The sequence below is a fragment of the Lepisosteus oculatus genome, chromosome 6 (assembly GCF_040954835.1).
Source record: "Lepisosteus oculatus isolate fLepOcu1 chromosome 6, fLepOcu1.hap2, whole genome shotgun sequence".
NCBI lineage: Eukaryota > Metazoa > Chordata > Actinopteri > Semionotiformes > Lepisosteidae > Lepisosteus > Lepisosteus oculatus.
The window spans coordinates 20,838,320-20,864,410 of record NC_090701.1 but is presented as its reverse complement, the minus strand read 5'-3'; the positions used below and the strand labels follow the sequence as shown (position 1 = coordinate 20,864,410).

The 26,091-nt window shown below is 37.0% G+C and overlaps 1 protein-coding gene across 2 annotated transcripts in view; it reads right to left on the bottom strand.

Moving 5' to 3' along the window:
• Positions 1 to 26,091, bottom strand: part of pou6f2 (POU class 6 homeobox 2) — a 155,959-nt gene that overhangs the window by 17,924 nt on the left and 111,944 nt on the right. For both annotated transcript variants that reach the window (XM_006634318.3, XM_006634319.3), the window contains exons 5-6: positions 15,565 to 15,705; positions 3,173 to 3,382 (exon numbers count right to left, since the gene is read on the bottom strand). In XM_006634318.3, the coding sequence (XP_006634381.3) occupies positions 3,173 to 3,382; positions 15,565 to 15,705 (351 nt within the window). The remainder of the gene's footprint in view (positions 1 to 3,172; positions 3,383 to 15,564; positions 15,706 to 26,091) is intronic.

Sequence of the window (26,091 nt, the reverse complement as noted above, 5' to 3'; positions counted from 1 at the left end):
AATGGGTTTTACTCCTCAGAGTCACAGTAAGAGCCACATGTTACTTGCAGAGGACCACAACACACAGTGTCATCCTTCAAATGATTTTCTCATCGTCCTGCAAATTATTTTCCGTATTTTACAATTACAGAACTCACAAAGCTGCAAATTTAAGGCCTATTGAAGGCCACGCAGTGACCAATTTTGTTGTCCTGGATAAAAGCACAGTTATGTATTCTTTAAAATTATTTTGCAATCCGTTTTAGGACTAAAAAGTGGCAATATTTATATTGTAATCATTTGAGCCATAAACAGCACCAATGATGATAAAACGTTGGCGAAGCACATGGATATTTAATGATGGAAAACATGAGATGACAAGATGGTAATCTTCTTCATCACCATGTGTTCCACTAAAACCTTTTCCAAATAATGCAACAATTTCAGCCCAATTTGAGAAAATGTCCAATTGAGAAGACCTAGGAGGGAGGGAAGCTAGCCAGTCAACTAGTGGTAAACTAGAGCACATAGTACCAAGCTACGCTTCCACAAGAAGTACTTAGACACTATTCACTGATGTTAAAAAAGGGCTTAAAAGAATTTCAAAAGCATCATGTCTTCTTACATTATTTAGGACAATTTATTTCCAATTTAATGCTCTGGCAATGGGTACTTTAGGCTTACTAATGCATCTCTCATAGGGCTCTTGGTAATGCTATATACTGATGACGGCAGCTTGTTACAGGATAACATCAGTATGAGTTGTCATCATGTCTGTATTAAGTACATTTTCTCTTTGTAGCTTGAAGATCATCTGCCTGTTTCTATTTTCATTTATAGAAACTAGTACCTATTAAATGTGTATGTCATTAGATTGCGGGATAACCATTACTTAGGCTCAGTGATGGAAGCTTCGTGAAGACATGGAAACAAGCCATTTATACTTCATATGAACTGTGCTTACCATCACTTTGGTGCATGATACTTAAATAGTGAGCCTTTGTCGTGTTTTGTGCATAAAAAGCATGAGTACAAGAAATCAGCTTTATTTACTCTATTTGGTGAGGGATGTTCTGATTCTTTTTAAAGAGGGTTGCTTTTTAAGTCTTTTTACAGAAATATCCTTAAGAGAAAATTATCTGGTATGATACTGTAAGCACAACCTTTAATCCTATGTCGGGGGGGAATGACTGAAATAATCAGGCGGCCATTGTTATGTGAAAATAAATTTCGATTATTTATTACTATTAACATTTTTGAGGGGAAACTGATACTGTATGTGTAATATTTAGAAAGTTGTGGCTTACAAGACAAAGCATATGACTGAGCAATTACTGTTAGTTCTATTTTGAACTAGCAATACCTTTTTAACAATCCTAAATAGAAAACCTATTGGGCAACAGTAGAAAAAAATGCTAATTTGTGAAAGTTCACATCAATGTACAATGATGGTATTAATCTGGGAAAAGCTGTCTGGAATGATGTGTTGTAGGGCTGGTTGGTTGTGCTTATAACTTATTATGCAGTGTGTGCACAAAAGTGATAAGAATATGTATTAGATTACTACTGGTTTTATGAAATACTATTTGATGTTATTTTCCTTGGTAATACAGACAAATAAAAGCATTGTAAAATAAAAGTCCTGACTTAATTCCTGGTACTTCATGGCTGAATTATTATTTTTTATTAATATTAATAATTACATTAATATTAATTATTGACTATTAATCGATCAATTATTGTTTAATTACCAATATGCACGATACATACTTTGCTTATATATAAGATGTTTTCAATCCCATAGGCTCATATGAAGATAGCTCTTTACCAAGTATGTGCCACAAAGGCTACTAAAAACAAAGCATGCCCTGATGCAGTTGCTATTGAGAGTCTGATTGTCATCCAGTTCTTGCTCTGTCTTGGCAGGGCTCATTTACACTTCCAAAACCATGCAGTATACCACCTGAGCTGGTTTGACTCTGAGTGTCCTTTTAGCACAAAAGATCTCTGTGACAGAAGCAGAGTAGATGGTAGAATTTCCCTTTCTCAAAGTATTAAGGTAATACTATGCTTTATGAATGCTGCAGGCCAATATGCCACACAAAATTTCGCTTAATACTGCATCACAGTGTGGAACATGAGACTCTTTCTTTTTAAATGCCTGATTAGGTGGCTTTTTGTATAGTAAAAAATGGCTGAGGGTTTTCAACTTAAGTGCACTAATGAAAAGCAATGTTTTTGCACTGCACTGCAGGGGGTCTGTAAAAGTGCCTGGAGCTCTGAAAGATATTTTGACAGGTGCTTAGAGTGAATGCTAAAGAGAGCACATTTACGATCCATGAAACATTTTGGATATTGTGAACTAAAAAAGTGGATATGAAGAAAAATATCATAAGGTTCCAACATCAGGATGTTGGCAAATCCTTAGTATGCTGTTTTTCTTTGTTTCTGTAATTGGGACTTCCCACATCAGAGAGTAATGTGTTTTGAAATTAGTGGCATCGAAATGATTAAATGGGAAGCCTGACATGTTAATGTAACTTCTATGTCGGGTTCAAAAAATACTCACAGTGCTTTAATTACACTCACCAAAATACATTAACATACATAAAACATTTAATTCAAAATGAATGTGCTCAGAGTGTGGTCAGCTATACATTAATGATTTTCTTCTGAGCTGTTTTATCCTAAACATAATCAATATATCGGGTGCCACGGTGGCATTGCTGCCTCACAGTGCTGGGGGCTCTGTGTTCAATTCTGGACCTGGCATGCTATCTACTGTATAAGGAGTTTACACAGTATGTGTTCCCTATGTTTGTGTGGGTTTTCTCTGGGCGCCGTTGGTTCCTCCCAAATGACCTACCAAAGACTTGCTGGTACAGGTTAAGCAGTTATATATACTGTTCAGTTATATATACTGTCTATATGCAGGGCCATTACTACTGTAGGTCAACGAAAGGTACTCCAGTCAGGGGCAGGTAATAAAGTGATGCTGTTCAGCTACCTTTTCTTTAAAGGACCACTTTACAGGTCATTACAGAGCAATGACAGAATGCTAGCTACTTGCAACATCAGTATCATGATTATCATTAGAACCATCCAGTCTTGGGTCGACCGGTTTGAGTCTAGAGACTGCCACCGGGTCTGGAGACTGCCACTGGGCCTCAGAGATTAATCTGAGAGACAGTACCTGCTGTCCGGGCTTGATTGGCGAGAGTGTGATTCCCTGGGTGTTGATGACTGGCAAGATCTGGTTCCCAATGACAGTTGCGATGATCTGGCCCTGGGCATTGGTCAAAAGCTGAGGTGTGATCGGCTGAACCTGGAGCCCCTGTGTTCCTCCTCCTGCTTGGCTGGATGGCACAGCGGAGTTTGGCATCAGTGGGATAGTTCCAATAATCTAGAACAGAGAAAGTGACAAATAAAGATGTGGGATTTCTTCAGAATATAGAGAAGAGAGAAAACGATTTTATACAGTATGCTGAGTGCACAGTGTGTGTAATCCTAAATTACCACATGAAATTAAGAGGTACAAAGCAAAATTATGGTCCACCAGAAGATAACAATACCATATGAACGCTACATGAAACTACTTTATTAAAATCACAGTACACAATTTTTATTCTTAAAGGAATACACGCACTTATTCCCCCGCTGGATTATATGTAATTCTTACATGAACTTAACAAACCAAATGTCACCAAGTTTAATACTACAATAAACAGCACCAAACAAATGAGGTGCTCAACTAAAAACAGCACCATGCTCACGATTGGAATCGCTGCTGTAATAGAAAAATAAACTATTGACCTATTGATCCTTTAAAAATGTTTCAAGATTTAAAGCTGTAATTATTTCACTTCTTCCATTGTTTTATTAGACCTTTCTGTAATATTCTAGAAGCACCACTCTATGAAAAAGGTTCTAAGGTTCTAAGCTCCAGTGATATGCTGGTGAGAAAGTGAACAAAGATGAATATGATCCAATATGGTCCATTTAGATGACAAGGAGTGAGTAATTACCCAAATGTCCAAGATTTGGTTTCAACATTCTGCACCTGACAACTCGCATTACTGTGCACTTCTGCCACAGAGCCCCGTCCAATGGACTAGTCTATTACTTCTCCTCAGTTTAGTCAGATCAGTAAAAGTCTGTCCTAACCCTTCAAAGAGCAGCCCATAATACCAGTGTGTCTGTGCTGAGCAACCTATTGTCAATATTGACAAGTGAGTAGGTGATAAGGTGCCAGCTGAGAGCTTCTCCACTGCAAAGCCATTATTTATTCTGAGTAGAGGAATCCCCTGGTTCAGCCTTCTTAATCTGTTTTAACTCAGCTCTTCAGCTCTGGTTATCCAAGTGTCTGTTTAATTCCCTGCTTCTGTTGAGAACTGTACAGATCATGGCAGGTGTATATTGTCATAGTGATGTAAACTGTGAGACTAGAAAGAATTGTAGCTGAAGAGGGACAAGTATTTAGCCAAGAAAAAGGACTTTCTCCTTTGCATCTTGGTTTGCTTTCTTCACCACATTGAATCATTATCTTCACCCTTCATCGATGCTTCTTAGCTTCATTTGGTCAAATTTGGGATACAATGAGGAAAACTTTATGTTTAAATATCTGCTATGTCTGTATAGACTTAACAATGTGTATTTACAGTATTATGAAAAACAACAAGTGTCATCCAAATAATTTAATTTCAATTATTCAAATTCATTCAATCAGAAAAAGTGAATGAAAACCCTTGAGAAGCACTGAGAAAGGATGATTAATAGTCTGGTGATGTCGGATATTACTAATAGCAGTGTCTTTCTGTGCTGTTTGCTGTTTTTCTGTTTATTTATCTGCCTCCTCTCAATCTATCACACTCACCTGTCTACAAGTATTGCAAACATGTCAATTAGTTTTGTTTATTAAATTGAATTAATACACGTGTTGTGCTCACAATATACAATTCTGTATGAGATATTCTCTTTAAATTTGATGTCTACTGATTAATGACATTTAAAAAATGAAAATATGACAAGTTAGAAATATGAAATATTAATACAGCCATAAGCACCATCACCATTACTACCACATGTACTATTATGAATTATAAATATAGTAATAACACCAGCATGTAGGTCTGACTTTTAGTACCAAGGCTTCAAGAGAACTTTTATGGAAAGATCTTTAACAAGAAACACATATGCTGCGTAGAATTAGTTTGAATTCATGGGGAAACATTTAAATGCAAAGGCATGTAAGCTGTGTTTGTAGGCCCAAAAATAAGCTTTTTGCTCTGAAATTCCATAGCAATCAATTGTGCATTCTTGCTATTCATTACAAAATATGGTTGAGTACAGTAACCATAATGATAGAACAATATTATCCCATCACATGTGGTCATTTTTCAAACATGTTATTGCACAATCTTTGTGCTAGGTGGTGCTGAACCCATACACTAAACAGCACACAGATCACTTTTTGAATAAGTACATCAATAAAATCACTTGTGTATTTACAGTATTTCCAGTGTTAGTTAAACTGGTTATTTTTTTTCACTGAAGAAATACATTTTCTGTCAAGTTTGGAAGCAATAGATAGCTAAAAAGATTTTCTTATTATGAAAAAAAATGTACCTCTATTAAGATTGTGATCAGCTAAACACATCTTAAAGTAAAAAGCTCAAATCCATTAATTTACAATAAAAATGATGAAATACATGCTTATAATTAATATTGTTTTATACATTTTATACATTTATAGAGTGAAATCATAATAATATACCATAATGGGATAAAAAGAAGGCATATAAAAATGTGTAAGACAAAAGAGCATGTGTTTTAGAAGTAAGTCACCCTTTTGAAATATACACTTGCTACTTACTGTAAAATTTTAGATATGATATTCAGGTACCAATGATACAATGATACCAGTGAGGTACGCACTATACTGGAGTTTATTAATAGAATACTTCAAAAAGTTAAAGTCAGTAGTTCTAAACATCACTAAATACTCATTTAATTTAGCTAAAGGAAAGTTATCTCTAAACCTTCATTGATTTTTGGCAATAATACTTCTGAGAACTGTACATACTGTAGACTGCATCTACATTTGTAAACTCCTGCTTTTCTTTAGCATTCCCTCTTAATAAAGGAATACAAGTGAAAACAGAAGCAAAGCCATAGATGTGGAAAATGTCAAAATCGACAGCAGTGATAATTTAATTATTGTGTAAGAAATGCACAAACTGTCAATAGGTACAGTAGCACGATGCCAATAAATGTGATGCATGCTCTGGGATGTGCCTCAAAAACATCTTTTGTGACTTAACATGAAGATGTTTGTGACAGGATGTTGCTGTTCCAGACTCTTTCCAGAAAAGAACAGACTAGAAATGTTCTGGGGTATAAGGGAATGTTCTACATTAAAAGGATGAAAGGCTGAGGGAACCTGTTCTAGATATTGAAAATCAAATGACACAGTCAACCCAAAATGAATGGGGAAACACAAAGCAGAGAACACAAGGGTAATCTGTGTGGAAGTGCATTTAAAACCAAGAATAGGAGGCATTTCTTTACACAAATAGTTGTGGAAGTATAAAACAAGCTACCCGGCTATTTTATAAGCCTACTGTAAATATTGGTTTCATTGAAGAAACTGGATTCTTGGATCAATTAACTACACACAGCCAAATGGAATAGAGGGCTGAACAACCTACTGTCATTTGTTACCTTTCTTATGTTTCTTATGGAAGCAGCCCAGCCTTTGCATATGCACTGGAGTACACCAAGCAACGGCAACAAAAAAAGAACAAAGGAAGGAGGCCACATTTCAACTCTAAAAAAAGCATATTACTGAGAAAAGGGCAAAATTCTCTTGTGTTCAATGCTTATTTCACCTTTGTTGTGAGCTACACCCGTTCTGTGGACACCCAACGACAACAACAAAACTTGGTCAGGCTAACTGGGCCGAAAAAGAATTCTGTCCTAAGAGACTGGGCAATCGTTTAAGTGCTCGTAACAGCTAAATGTAGAAAACTTGTCACTCAGCTGCTGTATCTCTCAGCTGTATTCTTACTCAGTTAAGTAAATGTTAATAGGGCATAAGTGAGTCCTGCTGTGTAAGAGGAGACTACAAAGATACAGGCAGCATAAATATGTAGCTGAACTTTGGCTTGAGAGTTTACTTCATGAAGGATCATTAGTGGCGAATGTTCCCATGTTAAATGTGTAGCACTCAGACATGCTGTATTAGAAGCTGGATTGGAGTTCTATGCTGATGGAATATGCTGCCAAGGGAGCCTTTCCATTTACCAACAGCCCAGCAGGTCCAGTGGAAGTTTTTTTTTTGAAGTGTTACTAATTTAAGATGATTTAAAATCCCCTCCCAGTATGCCCTAACCACTACCAGCTGTGTGACATAATGAGGAAAGATGCCTGGAAAATGGGAGAGTGGTAGTTTGTAATTCATCTCAGCTACGGCTCATTTGGTTATGCTGCTTCATGTTAAGCAACAGATAATTTATTGCTCTCTACTGCTTTGCTGTCTTCGTAGGTTGCCGTGCCACTTAGCATATTTTATTAGCCTCACTGATGATCACAAATACTGACATCCACTTTGCATACATGTACAGCAAAGCTGTGTCTCTCTATTATTTATGTCTACAGCATAAATGTGGCTACTGTACAAACTCAAATAAAAAGCAGAAGAGAGTAGTTTCTGTAGTTTGTCACCAGTGAAGGAATTATCCCTTTTCACAACATCTTTCTTAGATTTTTTTCTTCTATTTATTCTACATCTCCTGTGCTGTGATCCTAGGATTTCTCATTTTCCTTTCCTTGGACCATAACTCATTAGAATTATGCTGGTTTGTTTCCGTAGAAATGTCATCACGTTTCTCAAACCTGAACAATCAGGCCCGTTATCCATGGTTTGACAGACAATTTTCTTGGCTGATTTTTATTTTGGCTTGGTTTTGTCGGGGAAGATGGGTAACTGAGATGGGTGCAGGAGGTATATTTCCCATATTTCTGAGACACTTGAAGAAAGAAAAGGCATCTCTTTTGAAATACTGCACATATGACCGGTTTGAAGGGCAAGTGCAAAAGTCAGTCTCAAAAGATTCAAGAAGAGCGAGGGCAATAATTTAAGAGAAAAATGAAGTATTTCAGTAATTGGGTATATATTTTTGCAATTAATTTTTAACATTTGGTAACAAAGATTGTTTTTCTTCTACTATTGTGTATTCAGTGATATTTATTTTTATGCCTGCCCTTTGCAGAATGTGCTTCTAACAATTCCTTTTTTTTAATGAAGTGAGGCGTACATCAAAGGAAACTCTACAGTGAGTCTCTCTCACACACACACACGTCTCACACACAAATGGATGAATGGGAATTCAGATGCAAGAGGAATAAAAGCATTAGAATTTCTTAATGCACATTTTGAGGGTTACCTGTCTTTATACAGTATACAACATCTGAATGACAACTCGATTCTAAAATATTTGTGCCTCCCAGTGTGTACACTTCTGGAGGCCCTGAAAAGATTCAGGATCTGTACATTTCAAGAAAAAAAAGTGAGATAGAAAAAAAAACTGGCAAAGATAGACACAAGTGAATCTTTGAATGAAGGCAGACACAAGTGAATCTAGACTCTTGTCAGAGCACAGAAAAAGCTACAAAATCATCTAAGGTGAGAGGAAATGTCATTTATATGGACATTAAAACATTCTGACTCCATTCAGTACAGGCCACAGTTGTGTGTGGAGGCTTTGTGCTGTGGACAATACCCCACTGGGTATTGAACAGAATCTGTCAAATGGGTTTTCATGTGCAATGCGAGTGTGATGCCAGAAAAAAAAAAAGAGAATGAAAATATCTCATGACCATTTTTGTAAAAAGGTAAGTAGAAAAATAGTCTGCTTAGGTAGAAATCTGGAGGCATAATAAAACCAAACTTAGCCAGAAGTGTGTTTTGCACAACGCTTTAAGAACTCTGTTTTACATTAAGTGAATACCAGCAAGAAGAAAAGGACAAGTAAACTCCCATTAGTCATTTCCAACCAGTATTGTGATATGCTTGTTCTAGCCTGTAAAAATGAGTCTGCAGTAATAACATTAAATGCACTTCATTGTTCATTCGCTTGCACTCTTCATTCAGTTTACACTCATCCTTTGTTGTATGACAAAATTTACTTACGAGTACTTGCTCAAATGTGTGATATTATAATGCATAATTTGTAAAAATTAAAAAAATCACAAAATTTTAACACTTTATACAATGAAAGTTTGATTTGATTTTGATTATGCACCCCATTAATGCATACTGTACAGTAGTATCAATGTCACCAGACTGCTTGGTACTCTATCTTGCTTGCATAATTCTGAATTTAATTTTTTGACTTCTTCGACTGCACAATATTTATTATCTAACATAATAAACATTTTTATTTAGTAAGAATTTGTTCTTTGTTTGCATTATGTATTGTTTTATTAGTTTGTATTATTTATTGCTCAAAGATTTGCAAATGTTATTTCTCCACATAACTGCTTCATACTGTAATACATTTAAACAGCTTGCATTAATAAGAAGTGTTGGTAAGTTCTACTTGTTGTTACATATACTTAGCAATATGTTACATATCCGTGCCATAATATTAATAATATTATAATGATAATGGTGCCAAACTATTAAAATACATCTGAAAAGTTTTATGTTACAAGCACCAAAAGACTTTTACATGTATATTAATGGGAATTTCTGTGTCACTTTTATGAATTTATGCCTATGAGCAAATATGTCTGTGCTTGTACAGTATAGCAAGGAATGACTGCACAAGCTCTTCCACACAATGCTTTTACCTAAGAAACCAAATGTTGTTTTCTTTATCTTGAAGTAAAACGAATTCAAGAACAAAAAACAACAACATACAGTACATGTGCCTGCTTCATATAACTCAATCCATATCAAAAGGCCTTAGTGTTACACTCTGATCTAGATCAACAATCTCATAACAGAATGCTGTGACTGAAGGGGTTGACCACATCCCTCACAGTTCTGTAGATCACCTAAAAACACCCGAACCCCAGCTACATTATGAAAGCAGTACAGGGTGACAATAAGACTTTTAATCCAAATTACCTTAGACAGATCTGTGTTGGAACTGTCTATATCATCATGGCTCATGTTATAGTGAAAGGGAAATTATGAGGAAATCTTTTGACAAAGTGAAAAACAACATTAATTGAACATCTCATCATAAACATAGAAACTCCCATATTATAGTACTACCTGCATGATTTTTGTCAGATTGGAGGGAAGAGCCCCACTTATTGGTATCACAACAGACGATTGCTTTATAGACTATAACTTCTTGTACTATAAAGGCCAGGTTTTGTTACCCGATATCTCTCATAGTCAAGGTTTACAGCTGTGTGGTTTTTGGTGCTTTAAGCTGTCCATTTATACATTTATCTTTTTGTTCTGTGATCTAAATTGTACTTCTTTATTTCTGACAGGGGCGTTAGTAAAATGCCTAGGAAATACAAGGAAATACCCGAACCAAAGTTGTGTGATTCAAAAATCTTAATGTCATACATTCAACAGTGTCTGCTCCATGTGTAGGAATACAGATAATTAATTATGTCTAAAGAGGGTGATCGGAACCAGATCAAAGATGTAAACCTCTTTAAGGTCAACCAAGTTTAAAGTAAACCAAATTTTTCACAGCATGTACAGTACTATCACCAATCCCTCACTTCTCTAACATAAAGCAACATCAGAATAAAGTTGTTTCTTTTTCTTAAAACGTATACAGAAAGAATGTGTTTTTTAGACTTCAACATGATTTTATAAGAATGTTCTCATAACTGAAAAGGGCAAAATCACCACTCTGACATCTCGGTCTTGTTAAATAGCCAACATCTTAAACATGGACCTCCATCGTACAGTATCTCTGTTCTGAGATACAGTTATGCTTACAATTATGCTTAGGCCATTATTTCACTAAACGAATTCTGGTAAAAAGGAATCTAATATGATATTGTTACGGTTTTTGAAAGTGGCTATTTGAAGTGTCTCAAAAACTGGAACTGGGGTGTTTGCTGAGTGGAAGAGGGTGAGAGACACAATGTTCAAAGAGGCACACTGTTTAAAGGAATCACCTAGTCTACGTTGGTTGATTAAGTTCTGGGTAAATGATTGAGAGCCATCAACAGTTGAGGAACAGAGAATAAAAACAATCAGGTAGCTGACAGAAAGACAGAGAATAGAAGTAGCAGAGAGATGGAAGGAAAGGAGAGAAGAGAAAGGACAGTGGAGGTGGGAGGTCCTTCTTCCGATCAGCCTTGAAGACCAAATTCAAGTGAAGTATTTGGACCACATTAAGAAAACTTTCCGTTCTGCTGCATAGAGAATCCGTAGGTTAAAAACGGCCTCTCCTAGTTATTGGATGCATTTGTGGATTAAGGAGATACTGTAGATTACCCATTCACTTTGTATCGGTTTATCGAGAGAGAGAGATTTAACTCTAGGTTGTATTGTGTTGGATGCAGAAGGCAGGTTTGTCTCTATTCTTGGGCCTGTGAGGTGTAAGATTTAAATGCTCGATAGCAGTTGGCGTTTTTCTGGTAGGCCAGGAAGCAGACAAGACACCTTGTTAGTGAGTAGTGTACCTTGTATGTTGTATGTTTATTTTGTGTTTAGTTTGTAGTAGTTATACTAATCGCTCTGTATATTCTTGGCAAAAGCTTGGGGGTTATGATTATTTATTTTAATAATTGATTAACCCTCTCAGTCTTTTTTTCTTTTTTTCTCTATTTTCTTATTTGTAGCAATATACAGTGCTGTTGTGCCTTTTAATCTACAGCATGTTAAAATAGAAAATATAGAAATTTGGTACTGGCAACTACTGATGGCTAACACTTTTTAAGAAAAAAAAATTCTCATTAAAACTATTGCAGATTTCTGACATCTAAAAAAGTCTCCAGAACAAACTTTGGCATGTGATGTTTGACTTTTTATGCAAAGAATGTTCATAGTTTACACAGGGCTAATTTTCAGGACAGGAGTATACAAGGAGTATCAGGAGGGAGGTCGTTCTTCTGATAAAATGCAAAATTATAAGCAATCAGCCTTTATAGGAAAGTTACAGATACATTAAATATTAGTGTTTTGGTGGCATAAGTACTGTAATTGATTTATACCACTTATCAGATGCACTCTGAATTCAGACAGGTTCCAGAGGAAGTTAAGCAAGAAGCACATTCAAGGCATTTTTAAAAAGTTCTAATCATGGAGCTTAAGACACAATTTTTTCTTTCATACTTAGATTCCTTTTGCTAAAGGTAAAAAAGCCAATCAATCTATATAAGCTATAAGGTAATCAAATACAATACAAGTGCTACAATATTCTACTAACTTAAATAAAACCCAAAGTGGTGAATGTGAGTTTTGTGTATTGCTCCTGTTGAAATATACTATAAATGACTTGGTGATATTTTAGGGACTAAATTCAGTTTTTTGTTTTTACCCCAAATTTCCATTTTATTTTATATGACTGTGACCTCTCCTCCTAGACACTAGATATAAAATAAATGTAGGGAAATTAAAGATAACTGGATTATTTAGCCTTTTTTCTTATTGGGTGTGAAGGGGCAGCAGTTTCCTGAGTTTCATTTATTTACTTATTGCATGATGTATCTTTTAATGTGATATGTATTTCTGAAGGCCTGAGATTGAATAATGTACCCTAATAATGAGGAATGGAGCAAAGGCTTTCGCTGTAGGCTTTGACCGTCTCAGTGACCTGATTATGTCAGAGAGTGTCAGCCGCCAAGACACTACAAAAGCAAGAGCATCCCATCACATCCATCTCCAGAATAATCATTCTTACTGCTGCAGGCTTGTTGAAAGCACAGGATCCATCTAGCCTCATTAGCACCATTTAGCTTCAAGAAGCTCAAAGGGCCAAACACACAAGCTCTTTGTCTTGAATTATGCACCAACCACAGCAGTGAACATGTACATTTTATTGCTTAAGTGGATCAGCAGACACTTAGAGTCCTTTGGTACTTGTGCATAATATCACGTATCACAAGTAGATATCTAAAGCCACCTTTATGTAATAGCTGGTATGTTGTGCTTCCCCATGCCTGTGGGGTTTATATTTTCATGACTAATAGATACTATTGAGTACATTAGGTAAACAGCTTTAAATTCAGTGAATTTTCATGCAGCAAACATCAAGGTGTGAGTCACTATTTACAAGGTCAGGCAAAATTCAGAAAGTTCCCCTAATTTAGTTTGTTATCATAGTTGAGAACATCCTATTGCTTTTTGATGCAAGGGTAAAATTCTTCCTTTATTCTCTGGCAATGTTTTGACACTTCCAAACATCGCAAATGAATAGATGTTCCTTCTTACATTTGCTTTTCCCAGAAGATAACCCTTTGGGATTTTTAAAATGTGACTGGAATATCTTCTATTGTTGTTGTTGTACATTATCTAAACATAAAAATAGTCATACTGAGATGTGCAGTTGAGTTTACAAGTTATTGGCTTTGGTTTACTTTTTAATTACATGATATGGAGATATGGAGAATTATATAATGCAAATCAAAGCAATCAGAATAACAATTTAAAAATGCATCTAATTGACTATAGATTATATCATATCTAAATGGCCAGCTCTAAATTAAACTAAATATGAATTGATATTTTAATCAGTTATTGTGTTAAGATATATCTAGTTAAATATATTTTGATACAACACTAAGGTTTACTATTATTTTAAAATTTAATTTTAGGCATCATTTTTTTATTTTAATCATAAAATTGTAATGTGACATTATAATACTATGTCAGGGATCAAATAATTAAAAAAACATGTATACATAGTATAAATATTTTTAAATAGAAGTAGATTGTTGAAAACGCTACTGTAATAAATTGGAATTGCACAAAATTTACTGGTATGATAAAAATGTTTTTAGAATTATGAAATATACAATGTGATATGTAAACTGTATATATGTTTCTTTTTCTGTAAATAGAGAGCAGCTGAACCTATTTCTCACACCATTATTTGAAGATTGTTATAAAGAAGATACTCTTGATGAAACTGTGATGAAACAAGGGTTAAGGTAAATAGCATAGGGGTTGGTGTAGAGGGCACATTGTCCATACAATCTTCCTTTAATATGTGTTGTGTGCACCTGCGATAAGATGATTCATTAGATAAGGCCTCACTCTGACAAGCATCATCGTTCAAGCCTCTGGGTACTGATGGAACAATTCTGCACCCACCCTGTAAATATGACAAGGTCAGCGTTTTACTGAGCCTCACAGAGTTAGGAGGAAGTAAGGTTTTGTTTATTCTTGTGGAGTTTAACATGCTCCAAATATAACTGCTGCATTCCTAGAAATGCCACTCCTGCTTTCAAATTAAAGTGTGTGAATAAAAAATCAACAACTCTGAACATTAATTCTTTTTCAACCATTGTGAGCCCATGCTATCAGTTCAAGTTTTTCAAAATTGTTGTCTACGAAACTTGGTCTTTGTCTCTGTAACATACATTTTGGTAAGCCATCTGTTAAGTGGTCCATGAACGAATGCGCCCCAGTAAAACGTGTTTGCTCAGCTAGCTTAGGAGACAATATTCAAAACTGTCCCCTTTCTCATATAAAGGATACTCGCTTGTAATGTACAGTGAGACAAGAAGTGTAAATGCATTTTTGTCACAACACTAAGAGAAAAATCAGAACTAAACAGAATAAAGTTTGTCAAATTTGGGTAGCAGTTCAATCATCTTCACCAATACAATTTTGCGAAGGTTCTAAAAGCAGCCAGAACCAGAAAGTAACTGGAAGTATTCCCTTACATTGTACATTACTGTGCTATTTTTGCACTTTTTTCTAGGTGATGCTTTATCATCCTTGACTTGTGTTTCTACCATATTGTAATATTCTTTACTATATTTTTACTTTAACCATGATATAACACAGGAAGGAACAGATAGTTTTGCAAATTAAAAAAAAATGACTGAAAGAAGTGACTAGAATTTTTCTAGTCTTCATATATGAACACAGTTCTGAAGTGAGTACAGGAATGGATCCTGATAAACTCAAGAGGGCTAAGGATAAGACTAACACTGTCCAACATCATTGGACTATCGAACTCTCTCGAACAGCTGAATCTGGGCTAAACATCTGCAAACATGAACCACTTTCATGTTGTTAATTGTGTCACATTGCAGGCTCCCATTTAGCAGAATTTTTAAAAAGCCAGTTATATTTCTTCCTCTTGAGCAGCACTGTTTGGGCACCTAACATACAGCAGACAAGCTTTATGATTTTAAAGCAGCTTAACCAATTTCTGCTCCTCCACTCCTGAAACACAAAGTGTAACAGAGATTCCAGCCAGTGCAAAAGATCACGTGATTTAAATTTCAAATCCTGAAGTGCACTTTTCAAGCTCGGGTTCTGATGACAATCTGCGGTCAAAGAAATGAGCCAGGATGAGAGGGGTGATGATTGGCACATGGAATCCACACACAGATGGGCAAGGTTGTGTCAGGAGTGCTGCTCCCACCCACCTGTCCTTGTGCATTGGTGACGAGCTGCCCTGTGACTCCTTGAAGCCCAGACAGGGCACTGCCGAAGGCTTGTGAGCTGGCTATGGATCCCATAGCTGCTGCTGCGGCCGCTGCTGCTGCCTGGCTGGCTAGTGGATTGAGCTGAAAAAGAAAGACAGCAGGTTGGCAAACTGGTGAGAGATCAAAGAGCTGCCAAATACCTTGAGCTAGTTGCTGCACTGTGCAACAATTTAGCATTTGGGGAACAGCACATGGCGCAATAGTTAGCATTGCTGATGGCCCGGGTTCAAATCCAGACCTGGGGTGCTATCTGTGTGGAGTTTGTATGTTCTCCCTGTGTTTGCGCGGTTTTCCTGCGAGTGTTCTGGTTTCCTCCGACAGTCCAAAGTCATACTGGTAGGTTAATTGGGTTCTTGGAAACTTGACCTGGGTGTGAGTGTGTGTACTGGCGTCCCATCCTGCCTTGTGCCTCTTGCTTGCTGGGATAGGCTCCGGTTCCCCTGCGATCCTAAAGTGGATGTACCGGTTAGAAAATGTAAGGATGGTAACAGCATGTGTCTCTACTGGTGCATGGACTGTTAGGTTAGTACCATTGCACCATTGTAAATCTTGTCTGAAACAACAAATCATTCAATAGATGCAGTATCCCTTCTGTCCTGTACCTTTCAAGATTATTTTTCTCTTTTAAATGACTACTCATCTATTTCTGAACAGTACTGTATATTAATGCTCACTTAGCCTCCAGATCAGACTAGCAAAAATATTTTCTTCTTCTTTTGTTTCCTGACTAATTATCCTAATTATACTAATTATTGTTTTGTCGTAGTGTCCTCAATTTACAAGAAAGCTTCCACTGAAACTGAAAAATATTTTGATGCTTACTTGTGCATTTGTACTTTTCATAAATCAGTTCACATTCCTGTTCAAAGAGTCCCGAGGGGAGTCGTTTGCAACACCTTTTTCAACACATTACATGAATAATGTCCAGACACATTCTAGATTAATCTACCTGGCTTCATTATGGATATTCTGAAATGAAATGAAATATCTGGGATGCTTGTAAAATGTATATTTTGTTTAAGTTCATATAACAAACTTTTTGACTCATATTTTCTCATTATTATTAGAAGTACAGCATATTTCCAGCTCTTACAAATCGCATCTTTGATCGCTACTTATCTTTGTAATTGCTGGACCAAAAAGCTGTCATTTTTATAGGCCATTTATATAAGTAAAAGTGTAAAAGACTTAATTTGTCTTTATCGGTCCTTTCATAACCTGTCATTTGCAAAGAGGATTGATCAATTCTGTACAAATTTAAAGACTGGAAATAGGTCCAAACATTTGAGTGTATTGCTAAAAAAATGTTCTTTCACATTTAACACCCATTCACACAAGAAATTATGTTTTCCACCAGGAAACATGCATGTGAAGCCATTCATTTTTGTTTTAAATTGCTTTATTTTTTCAGAGATCTCTCTTATGACGACCAGCTCCAACAATTAAGTGAATGAAAAAGTGGTCTGCATCCAGCATGCACTGTTTCTGTAGCACCTACTGTATGGATGTTTTCAGTTTGCTTGTGGTTTCAGAGGGACACTGTCTGTTCAGACCACGTACATTTAACAATAGAGGGAAGAAGCGTGGCAATGCATCACAGTAACCTGTCCTGTCACCCTCACCAACCACTTTGACTAAGAACTATTGCCCATTCCCTGCTCCTTTCGTAGGGTTTTTAAAAATGACAGTCTTTATCTTTGCACCATCATACACACTACATTCTCTTGTAATAAACTCATCTGGTCCCAGAAATGAATATTGAGTGCCTTCTCACACTGATGGTGTGTTGCTCCTACAGGACAGCCTAATTCAACACTACTCTTGTAGGGTAATCCAGTTGGAGGCAGAACACATGTAAAACTGACACATTCGTTTGGAAAAAGCTGATTTAGTTGTAATGCAAGAAAGGGAAAACCCATATTACACAGTCGAAGTAGATCACTGAAGTTGCTACCTGATACCTTGGAAAACTACAGAGCAAACTGAAATGTACAGAGCGCGTGACAGGGATTTATTAGTTAAGCCGTTCTCTGGCTGCCTTTGCACCTATGCAAATATATACAGTATATCTCTGTCAAATGTCATTTTTAACAGAGGGACTTCTAAAGAAACCACCAAGTGTAGTGCTGTTTGCTCATGAATAATTTTGTAAAAACGTAGCACTAATGCAATTACATTCTCTCACAGAAGACTAGAAACATTCTAGTCTAAATACATTCGCTAGCATCTTCATTGATAGTGGTTTCTAATCATGCATTGTTTTTACGTAAAAGATGAAAAATGAAAAAACTGACAAAACACATATAGAAGCTTGGATAAACTGAATAACAGCCTTTTCCTCACCCACCCCCACAATCTAACCTAGCTTAATGTTTAAAAATGACGAATTTGATAGCAGCCTCATTTAAGGATAATATCTCTTTTACATTGAGACCATCACACTCACCATTTCTTTTTATTACAATCCATGGCCATATTTTATTACCATTTTCTGAAATCTAATGGAAAAAGTGACATCTACAATCAATACTTTTACATTGATAGTAAAGATTAATCACAATAAATATGATACTACATTTCTTTATTTAAAAAAAACAGGTTTTTGCAGAATTTACATTTCCAAGGGCTGATGAAATATTGTCACTGAGTCATTCATTCACATTATTATTTTTTGTTTTTTAAGCTTCAGTGGAAAGTGTGTCTCCTTAATAAAATGTGTGGATTTTATGGTAACAGTCATTCACCATCCAGGTTCTGTCTCATCTCACCAGTCTTTCCCAGTCATGAGAATGGCTTAAATTTAAAGATGGTTTTAAACCATAGTTCAGAGTGTAGTAACATGATGGCAGTCTTGCAAATTTCATTGTTTTATGTCTTGCTCACCGGACAAATTGTTTACAGTTACATTGGAGCTCAACCTGAGACCTCTACTCTATTTTTATTTATTGCCATCGCCTTCAATGTGGATTTAGAAACAGCAGAAAAATGCCCTAAATTCAGATTTTATTCCATCTAAGAGTGTGTAACCAATAATATGTGATGAATATCCTTCAAATAAAGATGCTGTGTTTTGATATTTGGGTGATTAGCATGAAAGAAATCGTATAGGAATATGATTCCATTTGCATAGCTGTCTATGTTTTGCAATGCGCAGATTTAACTTATTGTATTACATGTGGCATTAGACTAAGAGAATTATCTTTCATTAGCATTAACATTGACATGGTGACTGACTGCTGTCCAATAACTGACAGAGAACGGTAGGGCTGTGCCTTCCTTAGGATGAGACGTTAAACCAGACGTTAAAGCAGGTCCTGACCCACCAGAAAGCGAGTGTCCATGGTACTTTTTAAAAGTATTGGGAAGTTAACCACGGATTCCTGGCTTAATTTCCACTCTGGACTTTCACAATCTGGCCATTCTTAAGTTCCTCCCTTATCAAACTGGTAGAGCGATTTCACTACTTTATAAATCTAATAAGAATTTTACACATCTAAAGTAACTGATTACAAATATTTTCCAGACTTACTATATTGGGATCACAATAATGGAAAAAAATAAATCTAGTTTGAAAAATGTGTTTAATGAAATAATAAAAATCTTTTGACAACAGCTTTTATCTGTTTCAAAGTTGTTAACCAATCACTACTTGTCACGCTGTTTGGGGATTTTTCAGTTTTGTCTGCTAGAATGCTAATTTCCTTTTTTTCCAAATATGCTTGCCATGGATTAAATAAAATGATTCATTATGTGAATCTTGGATAATACAGACAGTTGTGATTTTTTTTTAACCAAAGAATGTACTATCTAACAAATTTTGAATTAAGTGCAAAATCGTGAACTTTGTCAAAGTACTGTATGGTTGCCATGTTGCCACTGGCAGAACAGAAACCTCTGGTCTCGCCACGGGTGGGAGCAAGAATTTGTGAGGATTGTGATGTGAAACTGTCCCTTTGTGCTCACTAGTTGCAATAAGTAAATGAAAAACATGGTTTACTAACAATACTAATCCTTTTTTTGACTTTTTGAAAACTACATACAGAACATATATTTCAAATTATGCCTCACTGTCGAGCATTTGTCTGTTCAGAATATAGTGGACACACACATTACAAAGGACCTGATCAGCAGAAAGTCAAACTGTTTCCTTTTCCAAGGGATATTCAGCTAGCCAAGATGTGTAATAAACATGGGCACTGATGTTTATTACAGATCCCAAGTTTCTGGATGAGATTCCGTGTGATGTACAATAATTGTAGGTTGTGCAGCAGACATTTTACCACAGAAATATTTAAATGTGATCTGCACCCTGAGTTAACAGGTAAGTAGTATTTGTTGGCAAAAATGTCTCATGGTCGATATGTTGAATTCATCTCAATTGCACTCATTCATATCAGCTGTTTGGGTGAAGATAAGAGCTAAGTCCTGCTAGACTTTTCATAACCTCCAATGTAAATGATAGACCACCTCTGCAAAACTTGAAAATGAATATGAGTGTATTTTAGTTGTTTGGCAGGTTGCTCTTTTTTAGTATCTGAAAAATGTCACTTTGTACGTGTAGGAAATTTGCTGAGATAAATATAAAATCACCTGACTTCTTAAAAAAAAATACAAGCTAATTAAATAAACCGATCCCACATACTCTGCTGCACTATTTTGGTTTTTCGAAGTAATCAGTACAACCACAGAGAAAATACTGCTCAGACATGAATTCCAGACCTTTGGGCTTGAAGAGGGAACTGCTTGCAGAGATGCTGCTGATTTGTAGCAAACTGAGGACATCCCCAGCCCTGAATGTGCTTGGCAAGTTGCACATAGTGTCTTGGAAAATCAAGGCCACAGCTTTGTAAAAACAGCTCCCCATCACAAAACTGGAAATGCAAGAACTATAACACTCAAACTATAACCCAAAGAAGCACCTTTACTTGTCAAATCACCATGGAGCCCCACCATGGTCTGATGTAAGACAAACCTTCGCAAAGTGTTTAAACCTTTCAATGAGCTCAAGAAATGAGATTATTCCCAGACAAATGCATATTGGCCTATTTAATTTCAAGGCACTGAATTTAAAAGCAGTCACATCATTTGATATTAAGCTTTAAGAGTAATAACAGTAAAACAGTAGGATTGCCAGAAGCTTTATGTTGATTTCTGAAGCTTGACATTAAATATTGATTTACTAGGTCCTGTGGTGTGTCTTCACTATTTGTTGGTGTGCACCGTGAGAAGGCATTCTTTGTATGTTGAGTGTACGTACTGTATGCACTACCAAACTGTATTTCACACTTAATCATACATTTCCCATTCACAGTCTCATCTCACAATACATTCAGTACATTACCACTTAAAGTAGTCCATCCTTCCATCCATTTTCAAAATGCTGTATCCAATAAAAGGTATGCGGGAGAATGAGACTATCCTGGCAAGCAACAGGAACAAGAGGGAATACACCCTAGACAGGATGTCAGCTGATCGTAAGGCAGACATAGACTCACAGTCACACCAGGGATAATTTTCAATTGACTTACTTGTACTGTATGTTTTTGGACTGTAGGAGGAAGAACCAGAGGACCAGGAGGAAACCCACTCAAACTTGGGGAGAACATGCAAACTCCATGCAGACAGCACCCAAGGTCCAGAAGTGAACGCAGGATTCCAGGGTTGTGCGTCAGCAGTGTTAACCAATGCACCACCATGGCACTTACCACATACAGTGGTACAATTAATAAACCCATAGCAAAATCTACTGTATACTGAGTCAGGCATGAGCACATAGCATTTCAGATGTTTAACATTTAAGGTTTAAGACAACATTTAAGATGTTCTTGTTAATTCCTTGAATCATTCTGATTTAAGATTAAAGACATCAAAAATACATTTAAGCAACTAATTACACTGTGAATCACAATTATCTTAATCAAGATGTGTCTTGATGTGTTAAGCACAGTCTTGTGATGACACTTCACTCTGAACATGTGTTCCTAAGAGGTCTACAGCCTCATACAGTATAACTTTATACACCGATTCTGATATGCTGGGCTCAGCCTCACCCCCAACTCATCCTTACTGAAGAGAGAATTTTAATTCAAAAGCCTTCCTCTGCTAAATTCTGCAAATGGAGACATGATACCACCGGATAAGAGGCATTGCATCCGAGTGAATTTATCTCTCATAAATATCTTCGAATAAATATTACTTTATGAAACTTAGGGACTGGATGGCGAAAGCTGCTGAAGTGCTACCAGTGAGGCAAATCCAGGCACATCTTACAATATCCTGAGTGATTGCATTAAATGATAACCCTCCATTCAAGTCTTCCTGTATAGATCCTTATGCAGTGAAGTTTGATCATTTGATGTGTGATAAGCTGCTCTTCCTGCTGCAGTTATGCTTAGCAGTGAATTACTTTATCAAAAGAACTCCCTCTAAGGAGGTCCAGCAGGGCCTGCTATTGCCTTTGGGGATATTGGGTAAGTGGGATACATGTTGCTTGTGAAGGAAACATATTGAAGCCCCTAGGAAGTGGGCAAAAGGCTAGGCTAGACAACCGTGCCTGTCATTTTTTATCAGAGATGATAGCTACTGTACACAGAGGGCTGTGAACCCCAAGCAGTTTGTACTTTATTGGTAGGTATTACAGCTCTGGATCAAACCATTTTTGCAGCTCCAGCAAGCTGCATAAAATCAAAACAGGGCCAGGTAGCCTGAGGAGGGACCACGACCACAGGCTCCTACCTCCAGCCAAGAGAAACAGCAACAATTCTATTGGTTTCTCCCCACAGGTTTAAATTCAACACCCCCCCACTTTTCATACCTTACCATATTTAATTTCTCAAAAAACGTTTCTAATTTTCGGAGAGCTGTGGGCAGTCTTTTTTTGGAACAAGGCTCCAGGTGGATAACATAGCACTTTCCTCTAGGTGTCTTCAAGTTGGAGCTCTTCCATCTACATTATGGGCATGACATGCTGTCTCAATTATATATTTAGTGTGGTCTGGCATCAGACAATATACTGGCAAGTGTCTGGAGGTTAAAATAAAAAATGAAGTTTTTTAACCTGACAACAGTAGTATTTCATTTCTGCGACCTATAAAATTTTAACTCAGTTTGTCAGTGCTGCCTTGAGACATTTAATTTCAGCATTTCAGCAAAGCTATTTTTAAAGCTAAATCCCCTCAAATTAAACACATAATTTTGTAACTGTAAACAGGGAGTAAGAATGGCCATCAATGCATGAGCCTATGAATTCCTAGGGATATGTATGCTTAGGACAATCCAATCAGACAATAGTTATTCAGACATGTCTAAGCAACACACAGGCAACACAAAAGAAATAGCTTTTGTAAACAAAACACATTGTATGATCTAAACATTTTCTAATGGCTTTTGTGTTGTGAATGCAATATAAAAAAATATTCACTATATTTCCTTCCTGTGTATCCGTACTTATTAATCCTCTTAGAAATATAGACAATGTTTCTGCTTGTGGTATTCACAAAGTAATCATCCCTCTCATGCCATACAGAATTCGTGCTGTCACGATTATAGTCCCCCCTCCTTAAGGGTGCTCCAGCCCTTTCACTTTAGACTTAAATCTGTGCACCTGACCCCTTTTCCCTGCCAACCTTGAAAGCCAGGCACTGACGTTCATCCTGGCTCTGCATCTGGCTTCTGCACCGTGCGAGTCCGGGACCTGGAAGCGCCTGGTCCCGTAAAGTTTTTAATCTCTGTTCCCGTTCCCTGTCCGCCGGTTCCGACCCGGTTCATGGTTTTAATTCCTTGTTTGGATGGATCTCCTGGCTATGGACTTATTCTTGTGTTTTTGGATTCCCTCTATGGATTACTTTTGGATAGTTTGCCTCGGCCACACCTTCCCCGTGCACCAGCGCACTTTGGACACGCCCCCCCCTGTTTTCAGCCCTGTATCCCTGTATGACCTTTTCCTAGTGTTTCCCACTTCTTCAGATTGTGTCGTCCGCATAGGGTCCGGAAAGAACTGTTCGTTACAGTGCTACTCCAATGTACGTCCATTAGGTGAATTTTTGATACTGAAAATATAATGTGTATATATAAAGAACATCAGCAGAGCATTGAGGAAGGCCAAGAAAGTATCTCTTTTTTTTATGAAGTAACCTAAAAGTGCTAAAGCTGGAGAAGAAGGCTTGTTTTGAAGATCTGACTTTTTGAAGATCAGCTCTCTGTTCTGGAGTCTCTGCAGGAGCCCCACAAGAAAAGGCTCTGGAGGGAAGGTGAGAGCGCCAGGCAAGAGAGGGAGGGGGAAAAAAGACAGCATCAATAACTTGATGATCCATTTGAAGGGAATGGTGGGAGCTTACAGTAGCACTCAGAACATCCTTTACACAGTGTGAATCGCTTTATGATTGTCTGCGTAATTCCCTCCTTTCGGGCTAATGCCATCCAGTAAGCCTTTTCAAAAACCCACTCCAGCAAAGCATCGCTTTTGCTTTTTTTCTCAATAATGTTGATGGTGGAGCCCGCACCATGGAGCTTTAAACACACATGAGGAGGGGAGAGCCGGGTTTGACTTCTAAACAGGCGATTTTCTACAGCAGTGATTTGTCACACTGCTACCAAGGGAAGCAGAAAATAACAGACCTGCATGATCACAGCTAACCCCATGATTTAAACTGATTGCATGTTTTTCTGGAGATAAACAATGATTTTTCTGTTTGCAAACTGCACATAAAATGCATTTTATATGTTTTTTTTTCTATTTCATGTATACTAGTAACACACGTATTGTAGATTATACCAGCATTTTCCCATTGGTTTTCTGTTTGAGCTACCCAGTCTACCCAGCTATTTACCTTATTGGGGGAGGAACATACTGGTATCAAACAGCCACAATCCAGCATAATTTGGGGGTTTATCAAAACAATAAATTTTCTAGTTACTTGGAAAAAAAGAAGTTTAGGATTATTATCTTGTAGTCTATTCAATTAAATCAAGTGTGTTATACTTCATGAGAGCTGGGGAGAGTTAAGGTCAAGGTAATGCTCACTCTATTATTTAAATAATCAAATTACCCACTTAAGTACTGACATTTAATCACTTGAAGTCTGTAGAAAACTGCAAAACAGTGACTGTCCAAGAGCTGAGCAGCCCTGACTTTATCTATGAACAGAGCCGGTGTTTATACAGTAGGAGAGAGTTCAGGTTGTCAGGCCACAATACCTTTGTGATACATGTAAGATCATAAAGACAACTTAGACATTCTACTGAGTTTGTGTTTTCAGTGAGAAGCTCTCCAAAAACTTGACAGTAGTCATTACGTCAATCTGTTCATTTTCTACCTCCCAATTCTGGGATGTGGGGGAGCCAGAGCCTATCCCAGCAGTCAATGGGACCAAGGTAGGATTCACCATAGATGGAATGCCAGTGACAGACACGAACATGGACATACAGTATGCACACACTCATACAGAAGCCAATTAACTTGCCAGTACGTGTTTGAACTGTGAGAAGAAACTGGAGAATCCAGAGAAAACTCATACGGACATAAAAAAAAAACTCCTTGCAAAGAGCACCCCATGAATTGAACCGAGGGCCACAGCACTATGAGGCAGCAATGCTAACTAGTGGGTCATCATGCTCTCCCTGTGATCATTCCATTTAAAACAGAACGATGAATAAATAATAAGATTGTGATACACAGCAATACAAAAGAACATCAGTTTCAATGATTCTGTTTCCACAGGAGCTTGTGTCACACATGTTTTATGAATAAAAGCATCAAAGGATGTCCCTTTCAGTTAAACAACTCAAAAGTAGTCACTTTTATAGCAGGTCCCACAACATTAATGATAACTCCTCAACATCGCTGTAAGAAAAAGCTGTCCATGTTAAGGCCAATAAAGTTACAGGGTGATACACCCAGCTGTTTCTGAGAAAGGAGTGCTAACTCATGGAAAAATTGATGGATACATTTGCATTAAATTTTCTGGTCTCTAAATTTGTCTTCAACACCGATTTAACCTTGATCCAGTTGGAGAGGTAAAAGGCTCCCCCCTTCGAAGAGACACATTAATCCACTGTCACATTCTTATACTCCTCATTCTCCCAGAGTTAATATTGAATAAACATGGGTCAGTAGAGACAAATTGCAACACTAAAAAGAAAGAAAAATGTGAGGAATGTTTTATTGTCACCACTAGCACTGCACCTTAAAAAAATCCATCTTTTGCGCCCCCCAAAAAAACTTTAACTGCATTACATTCATCGTCTGACATACTTACCATTTGACCACTGGGGTCAGCAAGTGCAATAGCCCATGTAATCTCCTGAACGGGAGAGAAAAATTAGGCTCGGTGCTACCATACAGGCTCCTGAAAAGAAATGCTTCATATAAAAAAGCTTGTGTTGTGCCTGTTCCTTTGTGTGTCTCTTTAGCCATGTACTGGGCATGTACAGTACAAACACACACAATGCAATAAATGTGATCCCCTT